Genomic DNA, 13,100 nt, shown 5'->3' with positions numbered 1-13,100 from the left:
GCCATTTATAGACCAAGCAAATTATTTTACTGGGTGTATATGAGTAGTGTATGTAAAAAAAATTGTGCATGGTGCTGTTACTTTAAGGTAATAAAAGTTAGGACCCACTGAGAGATTCGCCTTGACATGGTAGTGGGTTTCATACAGTCTGGTCAGAATGTTAAACTAAGGGCCACGTCACACATAGCGACTCACCAGCGATCCCGACAATGATATCAACTTGTCAGGGTCGCTGGTGAGTCGCTACATGATTGCTGGTGAGCTGTCAAACAGACAGCTTAACCAGCAATCAGCACCAGCGACGCTGAGCGCCCGGCGTCACTGTCCACGTTAGTTACCAGCGCCTGATGCAGGGAGCTGGTAACTAAGGTACACATCGGGTTTCTAAGCAACGTGCATCACTTAGAAACCCGATGTGTACCTTGGTTACCAGCTCCCTGCATCAGCGCGCTGGTAACTAAGGTACACATCGGGTTTCTAAGTTACGCGTGCTGCTGAGAAACCCAATGTTTACTTAGTTACCTGCGCGCTGATTGCTGATCGCTGGTCTCCCGCCTGTCACACGCAGCGATGCGTGCTGGCCAGCGGGAGACCAGCGATCAAAGAAATGTCCAGGGCATTCCAACAACGATCAGCGATACTGGCAGGGGGGCCAGTCGCTGGTCAGTGTCACACACAGCGAACTCGCTGGTGAGATCGCTGTTGCGTCACAAAAATTGTGACTCAGGGGGCTTAAGATCCTCATGATATTTTTGCCTGGCGGCATTAGATCAATGTATTATTTTTTTAGAGGTGCGATCCATGCTATCTTTAAAAAAATAATTGTACTCTACAGCTGATTTTTGTGAGTCTAAAAAATCAGTGTACTCTGAAGCAGTTTTTGTGAGCAGTGTGTCTAAGAAAAAAATTCTACTCTGCAGCCGTCTCTTTCCCATTTGTGAGAAAAGAAAATTATTTTATTCTACCACTGTGACTATATGAATAGTGTTTCTAAAAAAGTTACTCTACTCTGTTGCCGTCTTTTTGTGAGTAGCGTGTCTAAAAAAAAATTCGACTCTACCGTATCTGTAGGAGCTGTAGCTATGCTTAAAAAAAAAACCCAGTGCATTTAAACCTCTGCCAACTTGCCTCTGTGTGTACTGTGCCAAAAAGCCTTTGTGCGTGCTGTGCCAAAAAGCCTCTCTGTGCCCTCTGCAGCTGTGTCTGTGCAAGTAGTGTGTCTACAAAATAATTATAATCTACCGCTGTGTCTGTACGAGTTGTAGGCCTAAGAGATAGTTATTCTCTGCACCTATGTCTGCACCCAGACGGCTTACAGTTTCAGCAGCAGCAATGACATATCTGTGTAATTTTTAAGGAAGCTCTACAGCACCAAATTTAGCACATGAGCCAGTCAAGAGATGTGCGTTAAACCGGCAAGGCCCAGAGCTGCTATGAGATTTTGCACGTTATCGCTCACAACCAAGCCAGGTTTGAGGTTTAACCACACAACTGCCTGTTGTTTCATTACCAGCCACAGCTCCTGTGCAGTGTGATATTTTTCCCCACAAACAGATGAGTTTCAGACCCGCCTGCTGTAGTTTACCCCTGTCTGTCCTGAAGTTGGTAGTGCAGGTGTTATGCTGACCGAAGGAGAAGATGTTGGAGGAAGAGGAGTAGGAGGAAAGAGACAGAGAAACATCCCAAAAACATCCAGCAATCTTCTGCAGTGGTAGGACATGCACCAAAATGCTTTCTGCCTCAGGCCCAGCCTCTGCAACATTTAGCCAGTTGCCAGTTAGAGAGATATAATGTCCCTGCCCATGCTTACTGGTCCATGATTCGGTGGTTACGTGGATTTTTACACTGATGGCCTTGCGCACTGCACACCTGATTTTATATGCAACATGTTCGTGCAAGGCAGAGATGGCCCACCAGCAAAGTAGTGGTGGCTGGGAACCATGAACTGTGGTTTCCATGATCCCAACGTATTGTTAGCCCTTTAGAAATCACTTTTGAGATGACATGTAGAATATGGGATTCAGTGCTTGGGGGATGCACAGCTGAACACTGATGCTGTCATATCCACTCTTTGAGTGGAGCCAGGTGGCTCTGTTGCTCGGAAAGGAGAGGAAGAGGTGGAGATTTCAGCAGAAGAGGGAGCAGGAGGTGGCTCAGATCTTTCCTGGTTTTTCAGGTGTGTATGTGTGAAGAAACAGGATTATATCTTAATTACCCAGATGACGATTTTTTGCAAACCAAGAAAAATAGTCTGTTATCTATACTTTTAGTTTGTATAAGCCTGACTTGTAAGCTGATATTTCATATAACATAGTGTGCTCTTATCTTTGATGACTAGTGAGGTTTGCTGATATGCTAATTATGCATTGTGTTATGGAGTCAGTTTGTTGACTCCGAAAGCAGAGAGGGAAAAACTATGCAAATAGATTAAATATTCAAGTAGTGCTACTTGATCTCACCACTATTCTTCCCCTTATCTGTGATGATGGACTGAAGGACACTTGTTAAATCTAAAAATAGATTACATGCCTCTGCATAAAGAGACTCAGAAAAAGAGAGACAGAGTGAGACAGCCAGAGATTCTGCCAAGACATCCTACCACCCAAAGAACCTGAGTTAGTACTGCAGCCAATTCATCATTGCACCATCACGAGGGACATGGATTTATCATTCTACAGGAAACAACTTAGGGTTTTTTTGGCTCTGGTTGGAAGAATACAGATCTGCTCTATTGACCATTACTGAACCATGGATACATTTGGAGAAAGCCAGGATTGGGACCCGCTGGTTGCCTGTTTCCATGGAGATGTTTGGAGAAGCCAGGTTGTGTCTCTCGTGTTAACTGGCCTTGTACCTTGTATGGACGCAGTGGACTGTCATTTTCCTACGCTTGTTGTTACCTCCTCTCTGTGTGCATGTCACAGGTGGGGTAGTGATCCTGGAAGATCTAAAGAACAGCTGCTATTATCCCGGCAAGTCAGCGGAAGGGTGAGACTCTATAATGTGCACCATCTTGGGGTATTTTTCTGGGACTGTTCTATGTGTTATTTACCTGTTTTTTGGTTCAATAAAGCATTGCCGCACTGTTTTACCCTCACCCTGTGTTGTTTGAGTAGCATTATGCCCACGTTAACGGGAGAGCGGGATGATCCCTGATCCATGCGGTTCAGGCTAGCGGACCCGAGGCACCCACTGTCTTCCCTCCCCCCATGTCTCCACAGTACGTAATGCCACAAAGTTGTTGTGCATATACCTTTAAGATGTAACCGAGATAGTAGCTACCTCACTATGCTTGTACAGTGTTCACATTTCCTTTGCAGATAATGTACCTTAGAATCCAGTACATAGAAGTGGTAAAATATGCATAAGGTGATGTACTTCTTATATTCTGCTACCAAGACATTACTAAAGAGTTAACAAGTCAACATTATACACCCAACGTGTTTCACTATTTCCATAGTGTCATCAAGGGATTGGGACCTGTTTTGTGCCCATAGAATACAGAATCAGCACTGAAAATCGCTGATCAGCGGGGGTGCCTGGTGTTGCTCCCACTCCAATCAGACATTGATGACCTATTCTACTGCTAAAGTAGTGGACAACCTTTGTAATACAGTTTTTTGAGCCAAAGCCAGAAATGGATAAAAAAAAGAAGAGACTGCAACTTTTCAACTATGTTGTATCTACTCTTGTGTTTGGCTTTCGTTTGTTCGGTGAAATGGTCTATTGGTTTTTGTCCAGAAGATTATTGCTCTCGGCAGTCCTATGTAAACAAGAATTGCACCGCCAAGAACAATGGCAGCTTATGTACACTGAATGATGTATTCTTAGGGTACCGTTACACATAGCGACGTACCAACGATCCCGACAACGATACGATCTGGCTAAGATCGTTGGTGCATCGCTAATAAGCAGTCATACAGGCCGATGTCCATAACGACGCATCAGCGATCAGCGATGTTACTAACGACCACGGCGATCGTTGGGACCTTGTCACACAGTCTATTGTAACGATTCCGACTTTGAATAGGCGTCCTTCAGCGCTACCTTTTCCACGCCCCTCCGCACCGATTGGTGGCCACAGCTGCGCTCTCATTATCTTATTGGGCAATGTATTTTACAATGCCCCTCTGCTCCGATTGGCGGCCACTACTGCGACCACATCATAAAAAATCGAACATATTTGCGCTCCCATCAATTGCTCCGGAGAACAGAGCGCTATTGCGTTCTCCTTGGTTTCACTTTGTTTTTGCTTGCCTCAGTGACACGATCAGAGACGCTACTGCAGGTATACCGGCTCTCCACAGCGCTCAGGAACAATGGAATGGAAGCGATGCTACGGAGTCTTTTATGACGAAGTCGCTGTTGCAGCCACCAATCGGAGCTTAGGGGGTGTTGAAAAGAAAAAGTTTAATCACGCCTACGTTGCAGAGTTCGGAGTCGCCAACGAGGTCGCTGCTTGTTGATAAAGGGCGTCAAACACAGAGATGCATGCTGGTCAGCGGGATGCCAGCTATCAAAAAATGATCCTGGACGTTCGAGCACGATCAGCAACATCGCAGCAGGACGCCGGTCGTTGCCGCGTGTCACACTAGGCGAGATCGCTGCCAATGTAGCTGTTGCGTCACAAAATCGTTGTCGCTTTAGCGATCTCGCTAGCGATCTTGCTGTGTGTAACGGGGGCTTTACAGATAATTCAGAGCACATTTGAAGCACTGTCTGCCTGTGGAAATAAATAGGTTATTAGTTGCCTGCTGACCAGCAAATATGTTATCTGTCGTTGGTCATTTAACTCTGTACCCTGCATAATATACCGGTAAATGCATCCTCACACCTTACAACTTTATGATGTGACTAGATGGTGGCCCGATTCTAGCGCATTGGGTATTCTAGAATCTCTCTCTCTATCTCTCCGCCGCAGATCTCCTGGCGGGGGGGCGTATGTCGTTCGTAGTCACTGATTGGTTGCGCCTGGCCGGCCGCGACCAATCAGCAACGCGGGATTTCCGTTACAGACAAATAGACAGAATTAGATGATTATGTAGTAGATGTGTCTATGTTTGTTCCATAAAATAATGCACAGAACACATACATGAAAATGGTATGTGAGAATTGGCCCTTAGTCTGCATAGGAATAAAACTGACAACCAATGGCGTGGAGTGAGCAGCATAAATGGACTCACAGGTTCTCTTTCATAAGTAGCTTATGCCAGTCTGAGGCTTAGACTCAGATGTCTTGTAAGTCCTCAAGGCTGAATGGCTATTGATATATTATTAATCATTTTGGGCAAGAAAAATATCTTATTACCATCTCATCGAATGAGGAGGTGATATTTTGAAGAACCAAAGCCTGGCGGTCACTACGTGGTAGAACATATATCACCTGGTCCTGGCTGAAATAAAAAAAATACACACATATATATAAACATAAATGCACCAGTATTAATGCATGTAGTAATAGAAACAATTCCTTTATAATAAGTCTCTAGCTTTGCAATTGCTTCTTCTATTGTGCTAAAACAATGCTTAATCTTTACTTGAAATTTTGCCAAAAACAGGTAGTTGCACAAAAAGTTGCAACATTTTGAGCATTTTTATGCCATATTTCTATAAAAAGCTGATCAATTGGTCCATTTGCGTGTTGCTTCTTTAAGTACCAGAATTCTCCTTTCAAGGTCACATTCACACGTTCAGTATTTGGTCAGTATTTTATCTCAGTATGTGTAAGCTAAATCCAGGAGTGGGTGATAAATACAGAAGTGGTGACGTGTTTCTATTATACTTTTCCTCTGATTGTCCCACTCCTGGTTTTGGCTTACAAATACTGAGGTAAAGTACTGACCAAATGCTGAACGTGGGAACATGGCCTTAAGGGTTGATATAATCTCAGACTTTTATGGCATATCCATGCAAGCGTGACTTCTTAACCTCACTGTAAGAGATCATGAGATGACACGTAATTTAATTCCAAAAGTGCAAAAACTATAGAAACAACATATTTACAGAGCAGATATGGATCGTAAACTAATCAACAGCTTTAAAGTCTATGTACACCTTTGCACTTAATTTTTTTTATTATTTCCTAATTGCAATGTTAAGAAACTTTCTAAGTAGTCTTCATTAAAAACTGTCTACCATTTTGCTGCTGCAGACTGTATGTAAATCCTCTATGTTGACAAGTGATTGTCAAAAATTTTTTTTTGGTCAGAGCTCTTTGTATTTCTGAACTCCCTGTCTGCTTTCCCCCTCCTGCTATCTCTAACACTGAGAAAAGAGAGGGAGAGAGCAGATTGAGCTGTCAGAATCAGGAACAAAACCACTAAAAGATTAGTATCTTTTTCTGCTGTGCATGAGGGGGAACATCTAATGATTTACGTAAAGCAGAGAAAACAGGCTATAGACAAGGAGGAAAACACCGAGAGAGGAAATAAGTAAAGTATTAAAGCTTTGCGGATAAATGAAAGCAAATGAGGTTAGTGGCAGCCTGGATACAATCAGAGCTCACATTCAGCATGTATTACAGAGAAAGACACTCCCATGAGAAAAATGTGAAGCTTGGATTAGGTAGAAAACTGAATGTCTGTGAGTCTGAAAATTAATGGAAAATGTTATATTTCAGACTAAATTATAGTGCAATTTTAATAACTAAAGAAAACCACTAACATGAGTAAAAATCATTATTTTCCATTTCAAAGAAGTCCATAGCCTTAAACGTTAGTGCAGGCAAGGTCTGGTGACTGAAATCTATGTACCCTATGAAGAAAAAGCTAGAAACATAAAATCACATTTGTGGTTGTCAAAACAGTCGCAATTATTTTCTCATAGGAACTCATCTGAGTTGCATTTTGAATGTGATTCATGCAGCTCTGAGGCATCCGGTAGCCCTAGGCTAACAACCACTATTTAAAAATGTATTTATTCCCCATTAAACAATAATAACACAATATTTACGATTTCACGGGTGACGGTGTTGTTGGACTTTCTGGAAATCTGAAATTATAAATTTATGTTACAGTTATTCCATGCAGATAAAAATAAAAATCATAACTTTTCAATGAAAGAAAGTGCTTTATTAAAAAAAAATAGAATACATTTTAACATTAAATTTGTTCCAATTTTAAGAACAGAGAAATGAGATTAATGTCAAAAATGGATCCTTTATGTTCCTTGTTTTTAAAATGTAAGTGAAAGTAAAATCAGAGCTTTTTATTCCTTTGTAAGAATTGACAAATACCAGAATGCAGACAGACCCCATAGTAATCAAATCTAAAAACCGAACAGATTATCGGAATGTCAGACTGCTGATGTGAACATAGTCTTACAATGTATTACACATGCAGTGCCTGGACAAAGTATTCATAACCCCTGTAAACATTTTTTTCATGTTACAACTTAAAACTTAAATGTATTTTATTGGGATTTTATGTGATATAACAGCACAATGTAGCAACTATTTGTGAATTGCAAATATAATAATATGTGGTCCTCAATATTTTAAAAGTATAAATCTAAAAATTGTGCATTTGTATTCAGGGCCCCCATGTCAAAACTTTGTAGGACCTTTCATTGCAATTATTGCTGCAAGCCTTTTGCCGTATGTCTCTGCCAGCTGTTCACATCTAGAAGCTGAAATTGCCTTTTCTCCTTTGTAAACTTGCTCTACTCTACTCTAGATCAGTGAGATTGGATGGAGAGCATCTCTGAACAGTAATTGTCAAGTCTTGGCACAAATTCACAATGGGATTTAGGTCTGGATTTTTACTGAGACATTAAAACATATAAATATGCTTTAATCTAAACCATTCCATTAAGAAAGAAAGGGGCATTCCAGCTCACCTACCTCAATAAGTGCATGGAATCCTATCCACCATTAACAAAAAAAAGTCCAACATAGCGATGCAGCACATCTAAAACACATCCAACTTTATTACAAAATATTATGGACTAAAAGAGACTCTTCATTTTGTGGAAGGGTTTACTTGGCACACCATTCTTTTATTGCCTTATATTTTTTAAACATTTTGTAATAAAGATGGATACGTTATAGATGTCCTGGATCTCTATGTTGAATGTTTCTCATAAACCATTGTAGCTTTTGCAGTGTGTTTAGGGTAGTTGTCCCTCTGGAAGGTGAACCAGCCTCAAGTCTTTTGTAGCCTCTAACAAGTTTTCCTCCACAATTACCCTGCATTTAGCTCCATCCATGTTTGCATCAACTCTGACCAGCTTCCCTGACCCTGCTGAAGAAAAGCATCCCCACAGAGTGAAACTGACACCACTTTGTATGATGGTGGGGATGGTGTTTTCAGAGTGATATGCAGTGTTTGTTTTAGCCACATATAAAATTTTCCATTTAGTCTAAAAAGTTCCACCTTGGTCTCATCTGACTAGAGCACCTTCTTCCACATGATAGCTGTGTCCCCTACATGGCTTTTTGCAAACTGCATACAGGACTTCTTATGATTTGCTTTCAAAAATGGCTTTCATTTTGTCACTCATCCATAAAAACCATATTTAGGAGAAAAAGACTAAAAGTTATCCTTTGGAAAAGTTCTCCTACCTTAGCTGTGGATCTCTGCAGTTCCTCCAGAGTGACCATGAGCCTCTTGGTTGGTTCTCTAATTAGTGCTCTCCTTACTTGGGATGTCCATTTAGGTGGACGGCCATGCCTTATTAGGATTGCTGATGTGCCATACTCTTTCCATTTTTGGATGATGCCTTGAACAGTGCTCCGTGAGATGTTCAGAACTTGGATTTTTGTTTTGCAACCTAACCCTACTTTATTCTTCTTCACAACTTTATCCCTGACCTGTCTGGTGTGTTCCTTGGCTTTCATGATTCTGTTTGATCCCTAATGTTCTCAAACCTCTGATGCCTTCACAGAACAGCTGTAGTTATACTGAGAATATATTACACATACGTGGACTCAATTTACTAATTATGTGACTTCTGGAGGCAATTGATCACTCAGAATTTTATTTAGGGGTATCAGACTACAAGGATCTGAACACAAATGCACGTCACAATTTTCAGATCCATTTCGTTTGCACTTCACAAATACTTGCTGCTTTGTGTTGGAATGTCACATAAAATCCCAATAAAATACATTTAAGTTTTTAAACATAACGTGAAAAACTGTTTAAAAGTTCACAGAATATGAATACTTCTTCAAGGCACTGTATAAAAAGAGAACATTTTCTTTACGTAAAGTGCGGCATAGGAAAGTCTACTGTTTGTACTTCTTGATAAGTACTGCCACCTTCTGGCTAAATAACATAAAGCAAAAAAAAAATCAAACCCCACCTATTCACCAGTTTTCTTTTCTTCTATTTAGCTTTATTAACCCCTTCACCCTGAAGCCTATTTTCACCTTCCTGACCACTATCACTTTATGAGATCATGACTGTGGAACGCTTCAATGGATCCCACTGATTCTTAGTATGTTTTTTTCATGACATATTGTACTTCATGATAGTGGTAAAATTTATTTGATATGACTTTTGTTTATTTGTCAATAAATCAGAAATTTGGCAAAAATTTTGCAATTTACAGACTTTTAATTTATGCCCTTAAAGGTCACAGGTTAGTGTTAGGCATCAGGTTCCTGCAGCTGCACAGCGGGAATCCAGTGCCTTGCATTCAGCGGTCTCCCATTCTCCGTCAACCGCAGAGGAGCCTGCTCAGCAGCCCTGTAGTTCCCGACGCTCTGCTCAGACCAGCTCTGTGGGTCTGGCTGTTGCTGCCACCTCTGGGCTAGCAATAGCAACGCAGGCTACTCAGCAGCAAGCCACTCTAGAGGCTTAGTCCTTCCGTTGCTCCACTGAGCATGCTCACGAGACGATCTTCCATTGGAGATTGGGGGTCACATGCACAGGTCCTTCTCCAGATATGATTGGTCCATCTCAGGGATCTGGAAGCTTCCGGAAGGTCCCGGCTATAAAAGGTTCGCATGGCTGCTCGGCCAAGCTCTAGTATAGACTCTAGTTACTACCTGTGTGAATGATGATGGATGCATGGACTTGCAAATGACTCATTAAGATTCCCCTTCCTCTGATATTACGTGTGTGGATAGGGAACTAGTGATAGAGTCAGTGCCAGTCAGTGGCAAGCTACAGGCCACAGTGCATATCATCCACGGTGCTAGTGTCCGACAGTGTGCCTGCTACCAGGCATTGTCGTATAGCGGCAGTGTCTGTTGCCGTGCTGCAGTCAGCAGTACTTATTGGCGTCCGCGGTTGCGACGCCGCATACACGGTAGGTCTAGAGGGACGCTGACCCTGTGTCTTGGGCAGTGGCGGATTATAATGAGGTCAATCTGGGCGGTATCCCAGGGCCCAGTGGTGTGGGGGGACCCACCAGCTCAGGGTAAATTGCCCCATTATAATCCGCCACTGATCTTTGGAGCTCAGGTCCCGGACAGTGGAGCCAGGTGTCTGTCCAGGAGAGCCTCCATCTTGTAGCTGTCTTAGTCAGGAGATCTCTTTAGGCTAGTGGCCTCAGCCTGAGGTGCAGCTCTCTCCCATCTGATTATTTCTGTCCCTCCTCGTTTGCAGTGTTGCTGCTCGTGGTGGACTGTGCCATCTGCTCACTGCAATGTAGGGGGGAGCTTTTTCTTGAGGCTATTTGCCTGCACTCCTCGCTGGGGAATGGTCTCCTCACAGCAGAAGAAACATCCCTGAATAATACAGGGCTTATTGTAATAAATGTGAAGCAGGTATATCACACTGAGAAGACACGAGTGGCAGAAGTACAGCACGCCCCCTCCGTACCGGGTGTGGAAGAGTCCTGTGGGGGAGCTGCACACAACAGCCAGTGTCTGCACCTAATGACAACGCTTTAATGTAGGTGCTGAAGGGACAGAAGCCGGAGAGTCCGAGCTGCAGCATCCCGCACAGAGCAGCTGTTGAGGAGAAGCCTGTGCGCCCTCCTGCCTGGCTGCTGCCAGTCACTGTGCCCCTTTGTCCTAGGTGCCGCAGACCTGTGCCGTCTCCCGGGGAGGCGTTCGGGCCGGGGTCACACTGCCATGCACTGATTGCCCTCCTCCCAGGACATAAAGTTCTCTGCTATATATCGGCTTACGAACACCGGGGAAGCCCCAGAGCCACCACCGTGATTAGGTCACCGGGACAGCAGGGTGACCGGGGGGGCTACACCGAATATCTCCATATAGCCTGCACCACCATGGGACGGCGCGGCGACCAATCAGAGTGGGCGACACTTGTGCACGAAGAGAAGAACGTCAGGCGGCGCCCCCAGAGGCGGAGAGGAGAACTGTAGGCGAAGCCCAGTCCTTAGGAGAAGGGCCATATAGGAGGGCTGGGGGCCACACAGGAGGCGCTCCTGAGGAGGGGGGACATGGGAGAGAGCAGGGCCACATAGCAAGAAGACAGCCCTGGAGAGAGGGGCCATAGAGGAGATGATGGAGAGGGGGGATAGGGCCTGAGGAGGAGGCAGTGGGGCCAGTACCAGGGTCATCCTGTTGAGTCACTTACATGGGACTGCTGACATTACACTGACACTCTGACCAGTCATTACACCCATTACAGGAGACCTCAGTCAGGCAGGGTGACATCCTGATCAGCTGCCCCTGCACAGCCATGACTAGATCCAGGCTGTGTGATTCCTGGTCACAGCCGAGGGAGAGATAGACGAGAATCTCAGAAGAGACTGCAGCGGCCTAGTGCAGAGAGTGGCAAGTGTCACCGATTGTGTGTCCCAGCCGGGGCTAGCCGAGCCGCGTGTGAGCACCAAGGACTGAGCCTGTGGTGGCCATCTGGGAGAGACCCTGTTATTTTGCCTTCATTGTAAAAGGACTGATTTTTGTTATTCCGGTTTTGCCTGAAAAGACTGTTTTTCATTTACCGAACTGTACAAGTTTATGGAGTTCAATATACCCTACACTGTTGTGACACACGAATCCAGTGCCTGTGTGAGCTCTAGTGCCTGAGAGCATGAATCCCTACACCGTTCATCATGTATCCAGGAGGCGGTGCAGGGATGGGACTAAAACGACAACAACCTCGGCTCCAGCCCACAGCACAGAGCGGGACGAGGAGGAAACCAACAACCTGTGCCCTGGCCAGGCGTCCACCGGTGCCGGCCTACCACGGGCAGTGTGAGGCCCACGCCTCGCCGCTCCACCCACTCATTTCCTCATATAAATCAAAATTTTCTTCCTAACTGAAGGGTAAATTGATTAGATCAATGGATATTTGACAGATTATAGTTTCACTCAGCAACTATTTTTCTGGAATAATCTGTTTCAGATATATGATGACCCCGTCGCATGACCACGTCACATGACCGGGGGGGTCCACAGAGTCTGAATAGCCTGGTGCCCTGGCTACCCTTAATCCACCCCTGGTCTTGGGCCTGAGTCCTGTGACCATATACTGTGCGTGCATTCCGCTGAGTTCTGTGATGTCAAGAGGCTCGGTCTTTGTATTTAACGCCTCGGCGTCTCTGTGAAGTAACAGAGACCGCCCAGCGCACACCGGGTGACGTTCAACCCGCGTGCGCTATACCACCATATTGTGCGTCTGCCATTACGTAGCAGCAGCGTAACACCTCTGCACGGTGGACCCCGGGCGGCGAACGCACTTACTATTATTTATTATTTAGTGCGTTCCGCCGTCCCTAACAGGTGAGGATGTTACCTTTAGTAGCCATTTAAACCCATTTGGGTCAACTTCTGTGCATGTTATCAGGCCAAAATCACCAGGGTATGTGAACTTTTGATCATGGTCATTTGGATGTTTTGGGTTGCCATTATGATTTAAAAAGAGAAAACAGTAGTTTGACAAAAAATGGCTTCACCCAACCACTAACCATGAACGGAGAAAAAGTTTTGGTGTTATCATTCATATTCTCTGAAAAAAGGCCAAGAAAGCAAAAATTCTGCTGGGTATGTAAACTTTTGAGCACAACTGTATATAGCAAACTAGGTTTTGTTCCCATATGTATGTAATAAGCTAGATTCTGTTCTCGCCATATACGTACTGCAGTAATTGAAAGTTCTTTGTTGAAGATGATTCTATGTAGAGTCTGAATTTGATGCTTTTGGTATTCAATTTGGTGTAGTAGATCACTAGTTTTGTATT

General features: G+C 44.0%; 1 protein-coding gene across 1 annotated transcript in view; it reads right to left on the bottom strand.

Annotated features, from left to right (window-relative positions):
• The window catches only part of CPB2 (carboxypeptidase B2), a 76,032-nt gene that overhangs the window by 50,046 nt on the left and 12,886 nt on the right, over positions 1 to 13,100 (bottom strand). Inside the window, exons 2-3 of the mRNA XM_073580264.1 lie at positions 6,952 to 6,990; positions 5,309 to 5,393 (exon numbers count right to left, since the gene is read on the bottom strand). Coding sequence (XP_073436365.1) covers positions 5,309 to 5,393; positions 6,952 to 6,990 — 124 coding nt within the window. The remainder of the gene's footprint in view (positions 1 to 5,308; positions 5,394 to 6,951; positions 6,991 to 13,100) is intronic.

The sequence above is a fragment of the Dendrobates tinctorius genome, unplaced genomic scaffold (assembly GCF_039654945.1).
Source record: "Dendrobates tinctorius isolate UK_male_01 unplaced genomic scaffold, ASM3965494v1 ptg000064l, whole genome shotgun sequence".
Classification (NCBI taxonomy): domain Eukaryota; kingdom Metazoa; phylum Chordata; class Amphibia; order Anura; family Dendrobatidae; genus Dendrobates; species Dendrobates tinctorius.
Note: the sequence above shows the minus strand (reverse complement) of the source record. Positions and strands in the feature narration are given on the sequence as shown.